Source organism: Panulirus ornatus, chromosome 1, assembly GCF_036320965.1.
Source record: "Panulirus ornatus isolate Po-2019 chromosome 1, ASM3632096v1, whole genome shotgun sequence".
In the NCBI taxonomy this organism is placed as follows: Eukaryota; Metazoa; Arthropoda; class Malacostraca; order Decapoda; family Palinuridae; genus Panulirus; species Panulirus ornatus.
This window is the reverse complement of record NC_092224.1, coordinates 91,313,784-91,338,197: the sequence shown is the minus strand read 5'-3', so window position 1 is coordinate 91,338,197 and position 24,414 is coordinate 91,313,784. Positions and strand designations below refer to the sequence as shown.

Genomic DNA, 24,414 nt, shown 5'->3' with positions numbered 1-24,414 from the left:
ATACAGCAGCTCCCGCTTCAGAACCCTTGTTACGAGACGGTTCTGTTCGGGGATACATCAGCTCTGCTTCTGTATCATGGCTTCGAAACGATTTTGTTCGAAACATTGAGCCCTGCTTCAGAACCCTTACCATGGGACTGAATTTGTTCAGGCTACATCAGTCTCCCGCTTCAGATCTCTTACTACGAAGCTATTTTGCTCGAGAAACATCATCTACTGCTTCAGAACCCTCGCTACGGAACTATTTTGCTCGAGAAACATCATCTACTGCTTCAGAACTCGTTTATTCGGCGGTTCTTGCTTCAGAACCTTTGTTCTGGAACGGCCTCATTCGGGGAGACAAACGCGTCTGGTTACCAAGACTCCCTGCGTCAGAGCGTTTGCTCCGAGACAGCTTCGTTCGAGAAGTCATTCCAACTTGATTTTAGGGCCAACTAACTAATGAGGAAATTTCCCTAAGTCCCTTTCCTGAAACCCACAGAAGGTAATTAATCCTCGTATGTCAATGAACCACGTAATTAGAGCAGGGGGGGGAGGGGTTAATAACCGACCGTTCGGTTATAATTACTAGATTTATCAACAGGAATTCAAACTGGCCGGAACGCTGGACACCCAGACCAGACGAAGTTAATTAGATTCTTGCAGGAGGCGACAACGACGTGTGTGTGTGTCTCTTCCCTCTCCACCTGTGGTCGGGAAGGAGGAGGGCGACTAGACTACTTATCGGGACGTCGATCTTACGCACTCCATAGTCTGGCTGGCTACAGTTTTGTCTCGCTCGCGACTTGAGAATGACAACTTAATTTCCACCCCTGCGTCGGGAGGAACCATCGCCAAGCATGAGTGTAATGGAGTGCAAGACTTGTTGACTGTTGATGGAAGGAGGTCCTGTGGTTGGGGTGGGCTGCGGTGGTGGGCTGGTTGACGACCTACATACAGTAGGGGACAGTGGGTCGAGGGTCGCTCTGCTGACGGAGGGAGACCATCAGGGAATCCTTTAAACCTAGATTGGATCGTCCGGCTCGAGGGCGCCGATACGACACTGGATGAACAAGGGAATCAAGAATGACGAGAGGAAGTACGTGTATATAGAACCAGATCTCTGGGTCATTGGATTGGCTTGAGGTAAGGTGGATACGCTGAGGAATTGGCAAATACGTATGTATGACGGAGATGAATGGTGAGGAACATGGTGGCCACATGATACAGAAAGACATTTCAGTGAACACAGATGAGTAATGACAGATACAGTGAGGCTTCGCGTGTGTTGATCTCCCCATACTGGGATAACAGGTAACCACACACACACAAGCAGGGACCAGAGCAGCTGCGTTTTTTTGCCAAGAATCGGAGGACCTAAGTTCTGCAGGTCTTTCACTTTCAAGTGAGTAGGCGGAGTGGCGACGGGAATGGATGAAGGCAGCAAGTATGGATAAGTACATGTGACTATGTCTGTATATGTTGAAATGTATAGGTATGTATATGTGCGTGTGTGTGGGCGTTTATGTATATACATGTGTATGTGGGTGGGTTGGGCCATTCTTTCGTATGTTTCCTTGCGCTACCTCGCTAACGCGGGAGACGGCGATTAAGTATAATAAAAAAATGAATATATATCGTTAATGAGATGGTCTTGATTAGGGCATTCGGTTCCCTGTGCCGTCTCAGCTAACGTCAGTGAAAGAGGAACTGAATAAGTTCAAACGTATTGTCACAGTGGAAGACACCGCAACCCGGACACTAATGAGATGGAGTGGGGCAGGTGGTCTTGCACGGCAACGAAACGTATACGAAAGACATAACAAACTACCAAAGGGGCCCTCACCCATCTAAGTCTCGTGATCCTGGTGGAATGTACCCCTGGTGGGCTGCTGGCTCTCACCCCCCACGAACCTACAGTCTCGCCACGTCACACACAACACTTAAAAACGGGTAATTCACACGGCTCGTTCTGTCTTCCTCTAGATTTTCCTGTGGTGTGCGCTACGCGCAAGTCTTACCTCTTGGCAAAAAGTGGCGTAGGTACGGACACACACACTCTTTCTAGCCTTTGTTGACTTCTCTCTTTCTCTTTCTTCGAGCATGATTATAATAACCTTTCCCAACCTAGTCTTTGAAGACGACCTTCTTATGCTCACCGGGTGAATTGTATTATCTTTACTCTTATCTGAAGGCCTTTGGATGAAGACTCCCTCACCCCACAGTGTGTGGGGAAATGGCAATCCCCTCAGTGACCTGTGCTGACAGGTGACATGCCATGACATCCACCTCGGTGACTTGTGGTGGTGCTCTAGCTATTATAGTGTGACCTCCATCGACTGGGGAAGCTGCTATATTTTACTCGGTGGCTAGACCCGTCCCACTCACATAAGGTGACTTAAATCATTAACGGGTGGATCACGCCCACAGCGCTGCGCTCGGTCACTGATAATTATCGCATTATGCAGCCGTCAGTAACGACGCCTGCCCTTACACGACCTCTCCCTAAATGCCAAGAGGGAACAGCGGTAAAGAGCTTGGTGTCCTGTCCTAGCACGTTACCTTCTCTCTATCTGCATCACGAGACCCGGACAACGACGTACCTCCTGAAGGATTCCTGTCTTACCTCCTGCACCAGCACCACGGGACTCTTGGCAAACCTGTCTCTCTCTCTCATCTCACCCTACCACGACCAACTCGCCTCGCCTTACGGTAATGCTGCACCTTCCACACCATCCTGGTCTGGGCAAGAGCGCCTCCATACTTTACCTAGGAAAGGTTACGTTGTTGTTGCTAGTGTCCTCAACCATTACAATTCAATTACATTCAATTCTCCTTCCGCTGAAGACCTGAGGTGACCTTGAACTCTACGTCGCATCTAATGATCTCATACCGTGTTCCTCTTTGATCCATGGTAAGGTCTTGCTGTATATGATCTCTGATGACCTGTTTATGATCCCTGTGTTTGATCTGTGATTATCTGCATCTCTGACGTTGTGGACGATGGTGGTGTCTGGCGACCATTCCCTGTTGATCTATGTCCAGTGATAACATGTGATATCACTCTTATGATAACTGTTCACATTCTAATCTTGAAATGGGATAACCTTTCCACTCATTCTGTGACCTGTGATAACTCCTCGTGACCTCGCATATGGCCTGGAGCACTAACCGGAGTCTGACGTATATTGTAAACGAATTCTGTCCTGAGCAGGGAAAACCGTACCTCACGAACTTCTTCCACAAAACATAATGTGAAGGCACGAGACTCGTCTGCATAGTAATGGTACCGCGGCCGCTCAAGCAAACCCAACTTTGCCACACAGGATCACGAACCCCTTCCCCTGGGCGGAGAGCAGACTGATGGAACCATAAAACCAGAGTTGGCGAAAACTGGTCTTGGGTTTACAGTGACTGTATCGTGAGGTGTCTTGCTCAGTTGTTAAAGGGTTGAAAAGATATCTTCCAGGTATCAGGACGGACTTCTTCGGCTACGGGGGCTACATGTATTGTAGAAGAGTTGAAGAAGGATAACCGCACTCGTATGTCTTCATCCGAATATCGACTGGAAGGATTGCTATAGTCTGTGCTTGACTGAGGAGCCCTTTTTAGTTCTTGAGGTGTCTAGCCATTTCTTACCAGGTCTGCAAAACTGTGGCTCACAGCGGTGTGACCCATAACTACCACGGCTTAAGGGGATGGAGATAGACTTCATTCATTATGCTGGCCTCGAAGCCAAACACCTGATGCTACAAGTAAGGTCTAGTGATGAGAGCAAGTACAGGGGAGACCACGAACCAGATGACGACAGTTATATCGCAGCGTTCGACCTACTTCCTTTTTAACTCGATGACCTGTGGTAACCTCTCGCACTGCGGCCTATGACAGCAGGGCACAAGTCCATAAAACTATTGTGGAATTTCTTTACACAATCAGAAGGAAAAGTAGTGTCTGAGCGTTACATATACTTCATTATCAACTGTATATTGTTGAGAAATGTAATTCTTGCAGAAATGTAAACACGCCAGAGTAGGCGGACGACATGTCACAATGGGCCGAATGCGTCCATCAGCCTACTTCTGAAGAGTAAGCTTAAAATGTGGACTAAAAGATCGAGAGATGGTCTGCAAGAAGTTCTCGTCCATCAGGGTGGGCAACTGACATACGTATCAGGTGTTAATGTGGCGGGAAGACCAGGATGTGACATATGTATATGGCGGGAAAACCAGGAAGGGAATGCTAAACATACTGGACAAAAATTTGCCAAGTTCTTTTACCTTTTCTTTCATTCTTTGAGGACATAACTTGAGGTTGGGAGGGTCTCCCGACACACCTCAAAACACGGACCAACTACACTCAGGCTTGTGGAGATACGGCGCACCGTCACGTGAAAAACCTGTCTTGGAAGTTAAACCTTCGAAGGCAATTTCTTTTTTTTTTTTTTTCGACCTGACACAAGTCGCACACTTGCGACACAACAACACACTCGTTTTAACGTCTCGAAGTGAGTTGAAACGTCCAACAGAGTACCTCACTACCTCGAAGACCCAAGAAGGCTGTTGTAATATCATCTGATACCTACATCTCTGCACGTTACTGTGTCTAGATGATCAATACTCGATCAATATCGTGGATCACCTTGATGCGCCAGCGCCGTCAGTCCATCTTGAGGAGATATTTCGTTCTTGTTTCTAACCTGACGTCTACGGGATCGCCACGACCTTTACGGAGCGAGATGGCCTCCAGGTGTCGCACTTCGTTGCGTGTGGCGTCGCTCCAGGAGGCGGAAGTTTTTTGAGTTACGGCGCCCCTGGGAGGCTCAAAGTTGTGTGTGTGAATGGCACTCGGGAGAGGATCCTGAGAGCTGAGGTAAACCACCTGGCTAGACCTGGTTGGGTGCGGTGGCCGTTGGGTCGCAGGTGGTGGCTTGCTTATGGTATTCATGAGGCCAGGGTTCGCTGACTGAATTAAGTAACCCCACCCCACCACGCCAGCTAGGGTTCGTTCGTTGGTTATAGGCTCTGACAGTGTCAGAGTTCGATTCTCACGATGACGAGTAGGTCATGGGTCATGAACCAGGGAGCACACGAAGCCAGACGTGTTTGCTATGCTCCACGTGAGGCCAGAGTGCGTCCAGTGGATCATTACAAACCTGATGTTTGGTTAGGTTAGGTGAAAATGTGAAAGTTGTCTCTGTACACCAAGTTTGTAATTAACAGAATTTACAAAACATATACAGAAACGCACACAAACCTCCAACAGCCAGGTTGTGCTACCGCTAGGCTATGGTCACCCCTAATAGGGAAATGACTATTCGAATACCCTTCGTTCCACGTTGGTGAGCAACGGGGTCTACTCTGGTCAAGTCCCATCAGGCTCACACAACCAGCAGATATATTCACGTTGTTTTGAAGTTTACCACCTTCAACTGGGAAGGAGTACTTGTACACCACATTGGTTGACTGTATTGGGTTACTGTTCTGTGTGGGGTTGTCGTAATGCAGTCACTAATTTCCTCGTAGTAAATGATGATGTATGAGACGATCATCAGAGATGTTGGTGGTAAAGCTCCTGTCTATCATCATCTTCAGGATGCGCGTCCGTCCGTCCGTCCGGTGGGGAGGAGACGTCTGGTTTTTATTTACAAAACTTGATCATCAACAGTTGCAAGTTGGTGTCGGGTGTGGCGAAACACACTCGCGTCTTCATCAATGGTCTCATCAGAAACATCATCAACTCCCACTGGCTCGACTCCTGGTGGTTCCTCAATGGGAGAGGTTCCATGATGACCAGTTGTGGTGAACACGACTCGTCATCAACTCCCACTGGCTCGACCCTAGTGGTTCCTCAGTGGGAGAGGTTCCATGACGACCAGTCGTGGTGAACACGACTCAGGCAGGATCTCATAACGCTTAATGTGTTCCTCCTCCTCCTCCTCTCTCGGGGGCACCACCTCACTCCCAGCGGTCCAGACCCCTGCCCCAAACTGGTCCACTGACGGTGAACACTGGTGTGGTGTGCTGCCCCCCCATCATGAGTCCGGAGGTGACATCATGGAAGGGGGAGGTCTTGTCGTCCACAGCCAACTCCCAAGTGAGTCTCGGGTCAGACGTCTCCTCCATAGCCTTCTGTCGTTTCCTAAGATGTTCCTCGTTCCTTATGACGACATTAATGTCATCAACATACCGGCAGTATAGTACGTAGACGGACGGACGGAGGGACGGACGTAGACGGTGCTGTCATGTAGAACTTGGTTGTCTACATGACACATGTAGAGGCCATCAAGAGTTGGTTCCAGTAGAGAGGCCGTGGCGCCTTGCGCTCTACCTGATGGCACGGGTCACCATCAGGGCTGCGGGGTGTGGGGCTGGCTTAGCTGGTGCCAGCAGGCGGTATAGGTCATCTAATAGTGTGGCTATACCACGAGTCTTGGCTGCTGGTCTGGATTGGGGGAGGTTGTAGACACCGTTGCGTATCACCTCAACACTTAGTTCCACTGGTGTACATTAGGAAATGAAAAACCTCGCGACATCTAGCGATGCCATGAGTCTATGTGGTCGAGGGCTTCGGAGAATGGCATTGAATTCATCAGTTGATCGTGGAGAGCACAGGGCAGGAATGTTGGGCGAAATGATCTCTTAATCCAACCTGTTATGTGCGGGGTGGAGTAACCTGTGGGGAATCATAAGGCGGAGGTGGATTGCCGGGGTTTGTGTATCTTCTCATTGCTCTGTACGTCACCCGACCTGTGCTGTCCCTATAATGAGGGAGAAGTGTTGGTGAACAACTCCAACATCAGCAGACGACACAGGAGTATGGGAATGAATGCGGCCAAATCTGGTTCTCTCTCATTCAATGATGGAAATTGAACTTGCTGTCGTGATCTTATCAATTGAGAAGAACCATAAATGCTGGACTTATCTGTTGTTCTTATCACTAAATCCTCGTCGCCGTTTCAGTTCTCGTGGAGCTTGACGTAGTTGAGAAGGCTTGAGACCAATACGTCGCTTGGTGCTCGCCTGTCGTAGCTGTTCTGTCCAGACCTGGGTTTGTGATGATCTTGCCTCGTACAGCGAGGCTGGGCAAGGACTGAGGGTAACACTGCCAACCCCATCTTCATGCTAACCTTGTATATCCTAAGTTGTATGAGGCAGTTTAATCCGAGACTGAGCAACTTGATTCACAGGTTCAACCGAGACTTGACAAGTTCACATAAGCTTTACTGGACTGAGGTAAGGTTACTAAACCTTCATATATTCTCTTAAGTTCCTTGATAGTTGCGGATTACGACCGGATCGTCTACAAAAACCCTGTCTTGCCCGACCGTGCACGTCAGGCAGAACGATCGTCCGCGCTTGGATGACCAGACGACGCACTACACTAGGGGCGCACGACCTCTCCCCTGTGGATCCCCACAACTGCTGGCAACACTGTCGTCCCGGTGACTCAACAAGACGATGACGGAGGAGGAGGAGGAGGAGGAGGAGGAGGCCAGGTAGCTAACCTGTCTTCCTCCTCTCCTCCCATGTCGGCCGAGGAGTTGCTGACGTCTCCACCAGATGGTGATTTGGTCTCGGCCCGTCACACGGGCAATAGCCCGACCCTCTCAAGACAATCTCTTTCCTTTCTGTAGTATGTCGTCTTTACGTCCAATCAGACCGGGTGTATCTGCTGCCTTCGGGGCGTCTATCAGTAGGCATTGGTGTCGTTTGATGACTGATGCTTCTAAAAAGTCCCTTTTTTTCTTGTTCTTTTTTGACACGGCTCAATTCATGTGGCCCATACGATTGCTAAAATACGAGACAAATATTCTTTTTCTTGACATGATGCTAACGAGTCACCACCACACAGAAACGACTGGCCATACCTTCGAAATGACTCGTCGGGGATTCGTCCCTGGGTGAGTGAGTGAGTGAGTGCGGGCGCTCCGTCCGTGCATTTTGAGAGGGGAGGGAAAGACGTTACAATCCGCCAAATGTTGTCATGATCTGCGAAGTGGGCCGACCTCCCGACGGGCCTTGTGGAAGGAGGAGTTTCTTGGGGGAATTCGAGGTTAATGGATGTCATGAGGCAGTTCCGAGTGTTTAGAGTCAGGAGAGCGGAGGAGGGAGGAAGAAGGGGAGGGAAACCCTGGCTGCTAGCCTGCACAGATCCTCCTCCTCCTTCTCCTCACTACACTACCGTCAAACGGGTTTACGAGCGTCCAGGGTAAAGTCTAGAAAGGGACGTGGGACGATTTTCCGAGTGTGCTATGCCCTTATTGCTTGAGGGTAAGGCCTTACTGTGGCCCAGCACGGGCGAGACCTTGGTTCCCGTGAATGAGTTTAGCTCATCTTCTCTACGCGTAGGTGTAAGGAAGAGAACTGTCTGGATAAATCGTAAATACAGGTATGCCAGGCTCAGGCTATGGAGAGGAGGTCTGGATCGTACTCGCCTACAGGTTTCTGAAGTGCTTTAGGAAAGTGTTTTTTTTCTCAGACACCAGTTAGCTTGAGGCGGCCCTGGAAATCAATACGACTGAAATCGTAATGTGGGAGTCAGTGTGGATACCGATACTTCCAAAGCTGTTATAGGCTTGTGTGTGCTGGGAGTCGTCTAAACAGAAGTTCAAGGTCTGTTTTTTTTTTTTTCTTTTGCAGATGTCGACAGTGTATTGTTATATTACCCGAGTCTGTCACTGTAAATATAGAGACGCCAGTGGGATGTTGATGTGGGTACGTTTAAAAATCTGGCGAGGCAAAAGAAAAAAAAAATGAGAGGGGGCGTCTCGGGCATCTTTGATATTATTTCTTTCTCCCGCACCTTCACAGGTACTGACACATCTTTATTCTCAGAGACTTTCATCATGTACTGGGTTACCTTGGCTCCCCAAGACTGTCTGCTCTGTGATGTATAAACACACGAGGAAAAGACTTGACCTGAAAGCACTTTATAACAACAGTCCATCATCAGGTCGTCTCCAGCTCCTCCCTCCACCACTTCGTCGTCTTTTGTCTCACTTTACCTACGTCCTTACTGTGTACCTGGCCTCGGTGTTATGCATTGTATCAACACTGTACACCTAGTAATACCTTTCTACACTAACCCCTCGTTATTACACCCAGCAGTACCCCTGTACACTACCCGTCGCCAGTACACCCAGCAGTACCTCTGTACACCACCTCTCGCCAGTACACAGAGCAGTACCCATGCACATTACCCCGCGCCAGTACACCCAGCAGTATCTCTCTACACTAACCCCTCGCCAGTACACCCAGCAGTACCTCTCTACACTAACCCCACCAGTAAACTCTGTAGTACCTCTCTACGCTACCCCTCGCCAGTACACCCAGTGAAGCCATGAGTCTACATCCTGAGACGACATTGAACCTCGGGTTAGACGACTCCCAGTGGAGACGAGCGCGGCCCTGTCCCTCACACTTGGTGGTACGGACATCCTCACTGCCTCCCAGGCTGCTTGCTGTCTCTTGCCTTCCATATAGCAGCCTGGAGGGGAGCTGGTGTCTAAGGATTCTGCCAGATGCCGTGCGAGGTCAATACAACTTGGGGTCTACTACACTTTACCTACCCGAGTGTACGCCAGGCATTCATCCATCAACCATGTTCTATCTGAGAAGGATGAACAACTGTGTGTGTGTATATATATATTATATATATATATATATATATATATATATATATATATATATATATATATATATATATATATATATTGGGATGGGCTGCACATGCTGGCACGGGCAAGAATGTGAGAACGATAGGAGTCTCGAGGTGATATAATAAAGGAGGCAGCGTCCGGAGGTTAGGTTGTGAACTATGAACCAGGAAGCATCCAGGGTAAGGGTAATAATACCCCAGTAGGGAGGGAGGGATGTTGTTGCCAGTGGAACACTGAACTACGGAGAGGTGGAGACGGTCTGATAGTGCGAGTTACGACCAGTGGGATGTCACAGTGGGTGAGTGTGGAGAGGAACACGCGGGGCGTGCCTGTGTGTCCAGGGAGGGGGAAGTCGAGGGTTATCATCAGTGGGTGGTGAGGCGGAGGTGTGATGTGACTGGTGGCAAGGGTTCCCTGAAGGCGGAGTGAACTTCCCCCTTCCCTTCACTCCCTCTCGAGCCACACTCACTTCTTCCCCTCTCTTCCCCTTCTCACTTTTGAGGAGGGGGGATCATGATGGGGTATGGTAAGGGGAGGGCGGGTGTACCAGTGCCTGGCTCGCCAGCACCAATGAGTCCAGAGTGTCCCTCTCCTGGTGGAGGAGGAGCTTCAGTGGCCCCATCTACTGACACACTTGCTTCCTCCTCCTGCTGTGACCTGTGTACGTGCAGCTGCTACTGCTGCTGTGACCTGTGTACGTGCAGCTGCTACTACTGCTGCTGTGAGCTGTGTACGTGCAGCTGTTGCTGCTGTTGTGAGCTGTGTACGTGCAGCTGCTACTACTGCTGTTGTGAGCTGTGTACGTGCAGCTGCTACTGCTGTTGTGAGCTGTGTACGTGCAGCTGCTGCTGCTGTTGTGAGCTGTGTACGTGCAGCTGTTGCTACTGCTGTTGTGAGCTGTGTACGTACAGCTGCTGCTGCTGTTGTGAGCTGTGTACGTGCAGCTGTTGCTACTGCTGTTGTGAGCTGTGTACGTGCAGCTGCTGCTGCTGTTGTGACCTGTGTACGTGCAGCTGCTACTACTGCTGTTGTGAGCTGTGTACGTGCACCTGTTGCTACTGCTGTTGTGAGCTGTGTACGTGCAGCTGCTGCTGCTGTTGTGAGCTGTGTACGTGCAGCTGCTACTGCTGTTGTGAGCTGTGTACGTGCAGCTGCTACTACTGCTGTTGTGAGCTGTGTACGTGCACCTGTTGCTACTGCTGTTGTGAGCTGTGTACGTGCAGCTGTTGCTGGAACTATAACTTTCGTTGTTAATTGTGCTGAAGGTGGTCTTGCAGCTGGTGTTGTTATTGTCACTGCTATTTTTTTTTGTCTTTATTGTTGCTGTTATTGTTACTGAAGCTGGTGTTGCAGCTGTTGTTTTAGGTGAAGCTGTCGTTGCAACTGTTGGTGTAGGTGAAACTTGTGTTGCAGCTGTTACTGTTGTAAGTAAAACTAGTGTTGCAGATGATGATGTTCAAGATGAAACTAGTGTTGTAGCTGTTACTGTTGTAAGTAAAACTAGTGTTGCAGATGATGATGTTCAAGATGAAACTAGTGTTGCAGCTGTTACTGTTGTAAGTAAAACTAGTGTTGCAGATGATGATGTTCAAGATGAAACTAGTGTTGCAGCTGTTACTGTTGTAAGTAAAACTAGTGTTGCAGATGATGATGTTCAAGATGAAACTAGTGTTGCAGCTGTTACTGTTGTAAGTAAAACTAGTGTTGCAGATGATGATGTTCAAGATGAAACTAGTGTTGCAGCTGTTACTGTTGTAAGTAAAACTAGTGTTGCAGATGATGATGTTCAAGATGAAACTAGTGTTGTAGCTGTTACTGTTGTAAGTAAAACTAGTGTTGCAGATGATGATGTTCAAGATGAAACTAGTGTTGCAGCTGTTGTTGTTGAAGCTGTCGCTGCAGCGGCTAATGATGGTGAGTGCAGTGGCTGTGGTCTCAAGGTGGCACGTGTGTGTGTGTGTGTGTGTATGGACACCGCAGGTTCGAATCTGACAAATGGGAAAGACGAGCAAACACGCTGAGAGAGATGCTTCCTACGTGGTGCCGTAACCCCGTGCGAGAAACGCATGTTGACGTGCTGGATGAAGGAGACATGAGACACGTAATGACGAATGGTAGATGACCATTATATATATATATATATATATATATATATATATATATATATATATATATATATATATATATATATATATATATATATATATATATATATATATACATTTTTTTTTTTTTTTTCCAAAAGAAGGAACAGAGAAGGGGGCCAGGTGAGGATATTCCCTCAAAGGCCCAGTCCTCTGTTCTTAACGCTACCTCACTATCGCGGGAAATAGCGAATAGTATGGAAAAAAAAAAAAAAAAAAAAAAAAATATATATATATATATATATATATATATATATATATATATATATATATATATATATATATATATATAATATATATTCCTATGAGTCCACGGGGGAAAATGAAACACGATAAGTTCCCAAGTGCACTTTCGTGTCATAATCACATCATCAGGGGAGACACAAGAGAGAAATAGTCAGTTGATATACAACGAAGAGACGAAGCTAGGACGCATGTTTACCAAATGGCGTCCTAGCCTCGTCTCTTCGATGTATATCAACTGACTGTTATATTTCTCTCTTGTGTCTCCCCTGATGATGTGATTATTACACGAAAGTGCACTTGGGAACTTAACGTGTTTCATTTTCCCCCGTGGACTCGCAGGAATATATACATGATGGTCATCTGAGAATATGTGAGGAATGGTGACTGGGGCGTGTTATAGAATATGAGAAATACGAAATACGTGAGATATTGTGAGGAATGAGAAATATGAGGGGACCAGAGTACCTACTGCCAGTGAGTGACATCCATGGGAAACAATTGCGAGGTATTTGAGTTACTGAGGGATCTGAGGTACAGTGGGTGAGGTACGTGAAGGGAACATGATAAAGGAAGAGTTACTAAATCTGAAGTATTGAACCAGAGGTGAGTTCCTGACACACTTGGATCATATATATTCATGCGAGGGGCGAGGAGGAGGAGGAGGAGGAGGAGACACTCCCACAGACCTGAGTTACGTATGGGGAGAGAGAGAGAGGTGTCATCTTCACTAAGTGGAAAGAACCTTATACCGAGTTAGTATGCGAGGTGTTGGGGCTGGCACTGTTGGAGAGTGAGGTGTTGGGGCTGGCACTGTTGGAGAGTGAGGTGGTGTGGCTGGCACTGTTGGAGTGTGAAGTGTTGGGGCTGGCACTGTTGGATAGTGAGGTGTTGGGGCTGGCACTGTTGGAGAGTGAGGTGTTGGGGCTAGCACTGTTGGAGAGTGAGGTGTTGGGCTGGCACTGTTGGAGAGTGAGGTGTTGGGACTGGCACTGTTGGAGAGAGGAGGCGTTGGGGCTGGCACTGTTGGAGAATGAGGTTTTGAGTCTGGCACTGTTGGACAGTGAGGTGTTGGGGCTGGCACTGTTGGACAGTGAGGTGTTGGGGCTAGCACTGTTGGAGAGTGAGGTGTTGGGGCTGGCACTGTTGGACAGTGAGGTGTTGGGGCTAGCACTGTTGGACAGTGAGGTGTTGGGGCTAGCACTGTTGGACAGTGAGGTGTTGGGGCTAGCACTGTTGGAGAGTGAGGTGTTGGGGCTGGCACTGTTGGACAGTGAGGTGTTGGGGCTAGCACTGTTGGAGAGTGAGGTGTGGGGCTGGCACTGTTGGACAGTGAGGTGTTGGGGCTAGCACTGTTGGAGAGTGAGGTGTTGGGGCTGGCACTGTTGGACAGTGAGGTGTTGGGGCTAGCACTGTTGGACAGTGAGGTGTTGGGGCTGGCACTGTTGGACAGTGAGGTGTTGGGGCTAGCACTGTTGGAGAGTGAGGTGTTGGGGCTGGCACTGTTGGACAGTGAGGTGTTGGGGCTGGCACTGTTGGACAGTGAGGTGTTGGGGTGGCACTGTTGGAGAGTGAGGTGTTGGGGCTGGCACTGTTGGACAGTGAGGTGTTGGGGCTGGCACTGTTGGACAGTGAGGTGTTGGGGTGGCACTGTTGGAGAGTGAGGTGTTGGGGCTGGCACTGTTGGACAGTGAGGTGTTGGGGCTAGCACTGTTGGACAGTGAGGTGTTGGGGCTGGCACTGTTGGACAGTGAGGTGTTGGGGCTAGCACTGTTGGACAGTGAGGTGTTGGGGCTAGCACTGTTGGAGAGTGAGGTGTTGGGGCTAGCACTGTTGGACAGTGAGGTGTTGGGGCTGGCACTGTTGGACAGTGAGGTGTTGGGGCTAGCACTGTTGGACAGTGAGGTGTTGGGGCTAGCACTGTTGGACAGTGAGGTGTTGGGGCTAGCACTGTTGGACAGTGAGGTGTTGGGGCTAGCACTGTTGGAGAGTGAGGTGTTGGGGCTGGCACTGTTGGACAGTGAGGTGTTGGGGCTAGCACTGTTGGAGAGTGAGGTGTGGGGCTGGCACTGTTGGAGAGTGAGGTGTGGGGCTGGCACTGTTGGACAGTGAGGTGTTGGGGCTAGCACTGTTGGAGAGTGAGGTGTTGGGGCTAGCACTGTTGGACAGTGAGGTGTTGGGGTGGCACTGTTGGAGAGTGAGGTGTTGGGGCTGGCACTGTTGGACAGTGAGGTGTTGGGGCTAGCACTGTTGGACAGTGAGGTGTTGGGGCTGGCACTGTTGGACAGTGAGGTGTTGGGGCTGGCATGTTGGAGAGTGAGGTGTTGGGCTGGCACTGTTGGACAGTGAGGTATTGGGGCTAGCACTGTTGGAGAGTGAGGTGTTGGGGCTAGCACTGTTGGACAGTGAGGTGTTGGGCTGGCACTGTTGGACAGTGAGGTGTTGGGGCTGGCACTGTTGGACAGTGAGGTGTTGGGGCTGGCACTGTTGGAGAGTGAGGTGTTGGGGCTGGCATGTTGGAGAGTGAGGTGTTGGGGCTGGCACTGTTGGACAGTGAGGTGTTGGGGCTGGCACTGTTGGACAGTGAGGTGTTGGGGCTGGCATGTTGGAGAGTGAGGTGTTGGGGCTAGCACTGTTGGAGAGTGAGGTGTTGGGGCTAGCACTGTTGGAGAGTGAGGTGTTGGGCTGGCACTGTTGGATAGTGAGGTGTTGGGGCTAGCACTGTTGGAGAGTGAGGTGTTGGGCTGGCACTGTTGGACAGTGAGGTGTTGGGGCTAGCACTGTTGGAGAGTGAGGTGTTGGGCTGGCACTGTTGGAGAGTGAGGTGTTGGGCTGGCACTGTTGGATAGTGAGGTGTTGGGGCTAGCACTGTTGGACAGTGAGGTGTTGGGGCTAGCACTGTTGGACAGTGAGGTGTTGGGGCTGCACTGTTGGAGAGTGAGGTGTGGGGCTGGCACTGTTGGACAGTGAGGTGTTGGGGCTGGCACTGTTGAGAGTGAGGTGTTGGGGCTGGCACTGTTGGACAGTGAGGTGTTGGGGCTGGCACTGTTGGACAGTGAGGTGTTGGGGCTGGCACTGTTGGAGAGTGAGGTGTTGGGGCTAGCACTGTTGGAGAGTGAGGTGTTGGGGCTGGCACTGTTGGAGAGTGAGGTGTTGGGGCTAGCACTGTTGGAGAGTGAGGTGTTGGGGCTGGCACTGTTGGAGAGGGAGGCGTTGGGGCTGGCACTGTTGGAGAGTAATTTGTTGTTGGGGAATGAGATAACGGGGTTAGTACTGTTGGAGAGAAAGAGAGCCGTTGAGGCGAGCACTGTTGGCGACCGAGATGCAAGAGCCGGCACTGTTGGAGAGTGAGGTGTTGGGGCTGGCACTGTTGGAGAGTGAGGTGTTGGGGCTGGCACTGTTGGACAGTGAGGTGTTGGGGCTGGCACTGTTGGAGAGTGAGGTGTTGGGGCTGGCACTGTTGGAGAGTGAGGTGTTGGGCTGGCACTGTTGGAGAGTGAGGTGTTGGGGCTGGCACTGTTGGACAGTGAGGTGTTGGGCTGGCACTGTTGAGAGTGAGGTGTTGGGGCTAGCACTGTTGGAGAGTGAGGTGTTGGGGCTGCACTGTTGGAGAGTGAGGTGTTGGGGCTGGCATGTTGGAGAGTGAGGTGTTGGGCTGGCACTGTTGGACAGTGAGGTGTTGGGGCTGGCACTGTTGGAGAGTGAGGTGTGGGGCTGGCACTGTTGGAGAGTGAGGTGTTGGGGCTGGCACTGTTGGAGAGTGAGGTGTTGGGGCTGGCACTGTTGGAGAGTGAGGTGTTGGGGCTGGCACTGTTGGACAGTGAGGTGTTGGGGCTGGCATGTTGGAGAGTGAGGTGTTGGGCTGGCACTGTTGGACAGTGAGGTGTTGGGGCTAGCACTGTTGGAGAGTGAGGTGTTGGGGCTAGCACTGTTGGAGAGTGAGGTGTGGGGCTGGCACTGTTGGACAGTGAGGTGTTGGGGCTGGCACTGTTGAGAGTGAGGTGTTGGGGCTGGCATGTTGGAGAGTGAGGTGTTGGGGCTAGCACTGTTGGAGAGTGAGGTGTTGGGGCTAGCACTGTTGGAGAGTGAGGTGTTGGGCTGGCACTGTTGGACAGTGAGGTGTTGGGGCTGGCATGTTGGAGAGTGAGGTGTGGGGCTGGCACTGTTGGACAGTGAGGTGTTGGGGCTAGCACTGTTGGAGAGTGAGGTGTTGGGGTGGCACTGTTGGAGAGTGAGTGTTGGGGCTGGCACTGTTGGACAGTGAGGTGTTGGGGTGGCACTGTTGGAGAGTGAGGTGTTGGGCTGGCACTGTTGGACAGTGAGGTGTTGGGGCTGGCACTGTTGGAGAGTGAGGTGTTGGGCTGGCACTGTTGGAGAGTGAGGTGTTGGGGCTGCACTGTTGGAGAGTGAGGTGTTGGGCTGGCACTGTTGGAGAGTGAGGTGTTGGGCTGGCACTGTTGGAGAGTGAGGTGTTGGGGCTGGCACTGTTGGAGAGTGAGGTGTTGGGGCTGGCACTGTTGGACAGTGAGGTGTTGGGGTGGCACTGTTGGAGAGTGAGGTGTTGGGCTGGCACTGTTGGAGAGTGAGGTGTGGGGCTGGCACTGTTGGACAGTAATAAAGCTACAGTATAAATCCCCTACAGCCCCCGCGGGGGGGATTAAATCGTACACTGTGGGATTTACTCGGGGGGCACAGGAGGATTTGTCACTTACATAACTGGATCTCTTTTGTTTTTTTGTGTTCCAGATTAAAGAATGGAACTCCCTTGCACCACCACCAAATCCTGTCAGATGTATTATCACGAAGTTTATGGATTTGTCAGACTAACAGACTTTAATTAGTGTACTTAATAGAGTATTGTTTTCACGTACTTAACGAAGGATCTATCTATCTATCTATCTATCTATCTATCTATCTATCTATCTATCTATCTATCTATCTATCTATATATATATATATATATATATATATATATATATATCTATATATATATATATATATATATATATATAACATTTTGATCTATTCTGGGAAAAATTTACGCGATTTTTTCAAAGTCGTAAATATCTTACATAAATAACTACATGGTCTTTTGCAAAGTGACACAGAAGACCAGGAACTTATAAATTTACAACCTCGGTACTTGTATATATATACGAACACAAAAAAAAGGAATTACTTTCTCGTTAATCATAATTAGATTATAATCGAATGAGACTGAAGGACCATTATAGTTCTTTGAAAACACAATATGGGGTAAAAAAAAAAAAAAAATTGGAGTTTGTAAATACTGAACAAGATTTACATGATGAGCATTTTTACAAACGATTCGCAAGTTTGTAAATCGTGTGTAAATGATATGTCAACGTTAAGCGTATGCTGATACTGAACATGTGTTTATTTGTTAGGTAAATCCGTCAATTGTTTACAAGTCTGTAAACACTGAGTCAATCTTTGTAAAAAGGCGATGGAGTTCGTTGGCTTCCAAGAGACATTTACCTCAACACGCAATTGGAATCTATCAGTGTTTTCAAGTCATACACACACATCAGTATACACTTGTATGTAATTCACACACACACACACACACACACACACATATACGCACATACATATACGCACACATATACGCACGCGCCACTAACATAGGTAGCAAGGGAGTGGGAGAGGGTGTATGTTGAGCTCATCTTTAAGAAAGGAGGTCGAGGAAATGGCACTGAACTCCCAAACATGTCTCTCTGACGAGAGTGGTTTGCTAAAAATGCTGGGAGGGGAGAGGGTAGTAATTCATGAGATCACAAATGGACGATTATATACGCAGGAGAAACACTACCAAAGTGGGAAATATAGTGGGGTGCAGGAGAGGATGTGGTGTGTTCTACATCACGGGCACATCTAAGCGAGAGGGAGCTCTCTGTTCTATTAGAAAATGATGGAATGGGTGGATGGATATTGTGTGTGTTCCTCTCCTGCCGCCAGAGGGTGTTTGAAACCTCACAGAAAACGGGACAAGTCATGTTTGAGGAGAGGGTTATCCAAGTGGGTTTGGTTGGGGGGGTGTTCGTCTATGGCGTACAGCAGGGTTCAGTCTTAGGTCTGTGGCTGTTTCTCGAGGTATGGTAATTGAGACGCCAGAGAAGGTTTGGGTCTGCTACCTTTGGATAATGTCAGGGCCCCACGAGGGAAGTCCATGATAACGAGTTTTGCATAAAGTTACAATAAGGGTTATTTAAAAGAAACTCGAGAAGTTTAGTCCAACCAAACTGAAAGTACGGACACAGTGCACGAGATCTCGCTGGAAACGAACCATGTGAATCTGGATTTGATGGTGAAGATAAGGACATATTCCAATACCTAACCTAACCTAACCTAACCTAACCTAACCTAACCTAACTAAGGCAGCTTAGACTTAAATCAGAGCGGCCATCTCAAACTTGGTCGACGGACTTGAAGAAACAGAAAGATCCGGTGGAGTTACAAGAGCAGTGTTACGGTGGCAGTGTTACGGGAGCAGTGTTACGGGGCAGTGTTACAGGGGCAGAGTTACGGGGGCAGTGTTACGGGGGCAGTGTTACAGGGGCAGAGTTACGGGGGCAGTGTTATGGGAGCAGTGTTACAGGGGGCGGTGTTACGGGGGCGGTGTTACGGGGGCGGTGTTACGGGGGCAGTGTTACGGGGGCAGAGTTACGGGGGCAGTGTTACGGGAGCAGTGTTACGGGAGCAGTGTAACAGGGGCAGTGTTACGGGGGCAGTGTTACGGGAGCAGTTTACGGGAGCAGTGTTACGGGAGCAGTGTAACAGGGGCAGTGTTACAGGGGCAGTGTTACAGGGGCAGTGTAACAGGGGCAGTGTTACAGGGGCAGTGTTACGGGAGCAGAAATACAGGGGCGGAGTTATACAGGGGTAGTCTTACAGGGGCAGAGTTATAGGAGCAGAGTTACAGGAGTACAGTTACAGGAGCAGAGCTACAGTCGTGTTACAGAAGCAGAGTTACAGGAGTACAGCTACAGGAGCAGAGCTACAGTTGTGTTACAGAAGCAGAGTTACAGGAGTACAGCTACAGGAGCAGAGCTACAGTTGTGTTACAGAAGCAGAGTTACAGGAGTACAGCTACAGGAGCAGAGCTACAGTAGTGTTACAGAAGCAGAGTTACAGGAGTACAGTTACAGGAGCAGAGCTACAGTCGTGTTACAGAAGCAGAGTTACAAGGAAAAGTTGAGAGACTGTCAAACAGCTGAAAGAAAGAGAAAGAGAATATTCGTCGACCAAATCACCCATTTAACATCTTTCAATCATCGACCAGACTCACTTTGTCGGATACAGTCTTCCTGAAACCATGAAAAAAGGATACAGCGAAAGATACAGTATAGAAATCAGATCTCACAAGGTGAACAACAAGATGATGTACAGAAGAAGCGCGGTCACTGTATCAAGAGAAGCGGGAGGAAGACAGCGCGTACATGGCAACACTAACGAACGAATACAGAATACAGGAACGTAAAAATGGTCGAGAGAGAGAATTCAAAGAGGCCTCGCCTCCCTCCCCCCCGGCTGTACCGCGTAATTACATGATTACAGTTGGGTTATGGCGCTGAGTATGAAGGACCTGGACTTAGAGAGAGAGAGAGAGAGAGAGAGAGAGAGAGAGAGAGAGAGAGAGAGAGAGAGAGAGAGAGAGAGAGAGAGAGAGAAATGTATGAGAGACAGTCTGCATTGACCAAAAAAATTACTCAGGTCTGCCCTAACGCTCTCTTCTTCCCGTTTTCTTTCCCAAGAGTTTCTCCAGGGTATCTTGCGAATCCGGGAGACGTTTCACGTCGTTTTCTCTTTGTGTTTTAATGTAATTTGGCGGATAAAAACCCCAAGATTGTGGTCATTTGTTCATTTTTTTGTCTGTCTTCTTCCTGCATTTCGCTAAGAGTTGGTTGTGGTGGCGTTTTCTCCAACACTAGGAGTTGGTGGTGGCGTTTACTCCAACACCAGGAGTTGGTGGTGGCGTTTTCTCCAACACCAGGAGTTTGTGGTGGCGTTTTCTCCAACACCAGGAGTTGGTGGTGGCGTTTTCTCCAACACCAGGAGTTGTTGCTTTGTTAAAAGATCAGGTCAGAAGCAAGATCGTACCGTCGTGCTCAAGGGTCGTACCGTCGTGCTCAAGGGTCGTACCGTCGTGTTCAAGGGTCGTACCGTCGTGCTCAGGGATCGTACAATCGTGCTCAAAGATCGTACCGTCGTGTTCAAGGGTCGTACCGTCGTGCTCAAAGATCGTACCGTCGTGCTCAAGGATCGTACCGTCGTGCTCAGGGGTCGTACCGTCGTGCTCAAGGGTCGTACCGTCGTGCTCAAGGATCGTACCGTCGTGCTCAAGGGTCGTACCGTCGTGTTCAAGGGTCGTACTGTCGTGCTCAAAGATCGTACCGTCGTGCTCAAGGATCGTACCGTCGTGCTCAAGGGTCGTACCGTCGTGCTCAAGGGTCGTACCGTCGTGTTCAAGGGTCGTACTGTCGTGCTCAAAGATCGTACCGTCGTGTTCAAGGGTCGGACCGTTGTGCTAAAGGGTCGTACCGTCATGTTTGTGATTATCAACTGAATTAATCACTGATAATCAGCTGTTAATCTGTAATCGTTTATAAATTTGGACGTGAAACGAAACACAGAGAATTATGTTACTGGTGTCCAGCACATTTTGTGGCACACCCGCATCGCTAGCTGAGTGTCCTCTCTAATTTATATATATATATATATATATATATATATATATATATATATATATATATATATATATATATATATATATATATATGTATATATATATGTATATATATATATATATATATATATATATATACATATATATATATATATATATATATATATATATATATATATATATATATATATATATATATATATATATATTCTTTTTGTGACCTCGCTCGCGTTGCAACCGAAGTCTTATTGGAGAGAGAGAGAGAGAGAGAGAGAGAGAGAGAGAGAGAGAGAGAGAGAGAGAGGACTCTGGAACACAATACAAATATCGAAAATTGAGTCAGAGAGAGAGAGAGAGAGAGAGAGAGAGAGAGAGAGAGAGAGAGAGAGAGAGAGAGAGAGAGAGAGAGAGAGGACCCTGGAACACAATACAAATATCGAAAATTGAGTCAGAGAGAGAGAGAGAGAGAGAGAGAGAGAGAGAGAGAGAGAGAGAGAGAGAGAGAGAGAGAGGTGGAGGAGGGAGACTGACTGACCCGTGAACACGAACACAAAATCTATACAAAGCTTTCCACATATCCTAGAGAAAGTATTAGCATTCCTAGTATATTTGAGAGACCTTTGCTCGTCCAGTCTCTAGATTTGGATGAAAAAAAAATAGTAGGCTACAAATCTTCAAGCCAGGCGTAGACCGCAGGAGGTGACATGTCTGGCCAAAGTTCACTGTTCAGCTGAAGAACCAATGGGAGACACGACGAAGCATTTCCGAAGCGTTCCAAAAGGTTCAGCGAAGCTTCAGAAATCCCCCCCCCCCTTTTCTCAAGAGTTTACGAAGCAGCGAATGAAGCCCCGACTCCAACCACGGAGCAAAAGATGCAACCATGATATTTCCAGGTATGTAAAATTCCTCGGCTGTTAACGAACAAGTCTATCGACAATACCACTACAAGTCTATCGACAATACCACTACAAGTCTATCGACAATACCACTACAAGTCTATCGACAATACCACTACAAGTCTATCGACAATACCACTACAAGTCTATCGACAATACCACTACAAGTCTATCGACAATACAACTACAAGTCTATCGACAATACCACTACAAGTCTATCGACAATACCACTACAAGTCTATCGACAATACCACTACAAGTCTATCGACAATACCACTACAAGTCTATCGACAATACAACTACAAGTCTATCGACAATACCACTACAAGTCTATCGACAATACCACTACAAGTCTATCGACAATACCACTACAAGTCTATCGACAATACCACTACAAGTCTATCGACAATACCACTACAAGTCTATCGACAATACCACTAGGGCAACTGGCCCACAAAATTGCTGACAGGATGGCCTACGATAACGAAGTTGTTTACGATAGCGAAGTTGTTTGCGAACCAAAACATCGACATCTGCAAAAAAAAATATACCGTATGGTAATATCTAAACACCAAAACTAAATCAGGAACAAAATACAGATAAAATCAGCAAGGATTGTGGAGGAACGAATCGGATAAAACACGAACGAAACGATTGCAATGCAGGAAAAAATGGGTTGATATAAAACCGAACCGAATCGAATGAAACAGACGAACGAGCGTCTCGTCATAATACGTCAACCACTCCGATGACGTGTGAACTCGAACACAACACGGGAATAAAACCACGCGAAACATTGAAGCACAAAAAAAACCACGAATGAAACACTCGATCGAAACTGTTCACACGAAGGAAACTCGTACAGACCACCAGCTCGAACGAACCGGACGAACCCCCTTGTGAAACAGAGGCGGGAAGGTTCGTGAAGCAGGCAGCAGAAATGTTGGCGAGCTCCCCGCGGGAACCAGCCATCACAAACTCGAATCCTTTTTATTGAATTCGTCAAAACATGAATTCAATCTTGCCGGCAGAATACAAGGCCATCCAACGCTGGACCCTCCTATGGAAGGGTCTGGAATATCGCACGGTAAAATATCCGGTGTGTGTGTGTGTGTGTGTGTGTGGAACACCCGTGAATTTCCTCTCCCTGGTTCCGGGAAGATATATATATATATATATATATATATATATATATATATATATATATATATATATATAAGAACATGAATCCCGATGTTTGCAATGTATTTTCTTGGGCTTTTAGTGGCCGAACAGAGAAAGTTCAAAGTTTCCCCAAATGAATATAAATATTACCTGTCATTACACACATAGACAAAGAAAGATATAGGAATGAATATATATGAATCTACATAGACAAATAAGAATATAGCAATGAGTATATATATATATATATATATATATATATATATATATATATAGAGAGAGAGAGAGAGAGAGAGAGAGAGAGAGAGAGAGAGAGAGAGTAATTATATGCAGGGACTTCTCTGACCCGTGTTTACTCTTGAATACCAGTGTGTCTGCGGCAGAGAGAAGTGGTTGGACGCACACATGCCCGGCACAGCGACATCAAAAGGTTCTGCTTGTGTCTGTTCTCTTGTCGTTAGTGAACCCCAGCAGGTCCCCAGCAGGCTAGCTGGTGTCGGGGCAACACGTACGTCTCCAACTACGTAGGCACTTGTGTGGAGAGGACTTCAGAGAATCGGTGTGGTGCGTGGTAGACTTCAGCATCAGCAGAAGAGAGAAATATAAGACCCTGAAACCTTTGCTCTTCTTGGTTCAGAGGTGTTGGAACATTTACGGATGAATGTACTTCACTTTCTCTGTGATCCCAATAACTTCCAGCTATTCATACCAATTAAGGACGTAATGGCAGCCAACTTTCTACTTCAGCGCCTCAGCATAGCTATGAAGAGAGCAAATGCATGTTGCATTGTTGGCTCACGTCGCCTCCGCGTCAAGTTTACAGGAGATTAATGCATATTAATCAAACCAAATTAATTGTAAAGACTCGCTATGAGTCTGAATATATATTTTGTTCTGACAGAGTAAATATGAAAATATAAAGGACGTAGTCAAGGAAGAAAATATGAAGACATCACAAAGGAGACCGTTTTTTTGTCTGTTCCTGGCGCTGCCTCGCTGGAGAGAGAGAGAGAGAGAGAGAGAGAGAGAGAGAGAGAGAGAGAGAGAGAGAGAGAGAGAGAGAGAGAGATTCTATTTCCTGTGTGGAGGGGTGGCGACGAGAATTGATGAAGGCAGCATGTATGGATATATACATGTAATTATATGTATATGTCTGTGTATGTATATGTATATATACGTTGAAATGTATATGTATGTATATGTGCGTGTGTGGGCGTTTATGTATATACACATGTATGTGGTGGGCTGGTCCATTCCTCGTCTGCTTCCTTGCGCTACCTCGCTGAAGGGGGAGACGGCGATCAAGTATGATAATAATAACAGTATACAAGTAATCACTGAGGTGGGACAGAAGGTGCTAAGCCACTCACCGTGTTAAGGTTGGTCAGCTTCTCATTCAGCTCGGCTTCCTCGGCCTTCTTGAGCTTGTCCTTGCGGGCCTTCGCCCCCCGGAATCCCGCCTGGATTTTGAGCGCTGCGTCCGTCAGCTCTGCAAAAGTTAGGTCAAAAGTCGGGTCAGGTTCTCTGGGCTCTGTGGCTGATTGGATGAAGGAGGAAGAGGAGCAAGAAGAGGAGGAGGAGGTGGAGGAATATCTCACGGTATAGCACTATATGGATGTCGGG

The 24,414-nt window shown here is 48.1% G+C and overlaps 1 protein-coding gene and 1 pseudogene across 1 annotated transcript in view; one reads left to right on the top strand and one right to left on the bottom strand.

Annotated features, from left to right (window-relative positions):
• Nucleotides 1-24,414, bottom strand: part of LOC139750862 (uncharacterized) — a 710,881-nt gene that overhangs the window by 9,724 nt on the left and 676,743 nt on the right. Inside the window, exon 3 of the mRNA XM_071665668.1 lies at nt 24,162-24,280. Coding sequence (XP_071521769.1) covers nt 24,162-24,280 — 119 coding nt within the window. The remainder of the gene's footprint in view (nt 1-24,161; nt 24,281-24,414) is intronic.
• Nucleotides 1-24,414, top strand: part of LOC139750869 (organic cation transporter protein-like) — a 249,495-nt pseudogene that overhangs the window by 88,438 nt on the left and 136,643 nt on the right.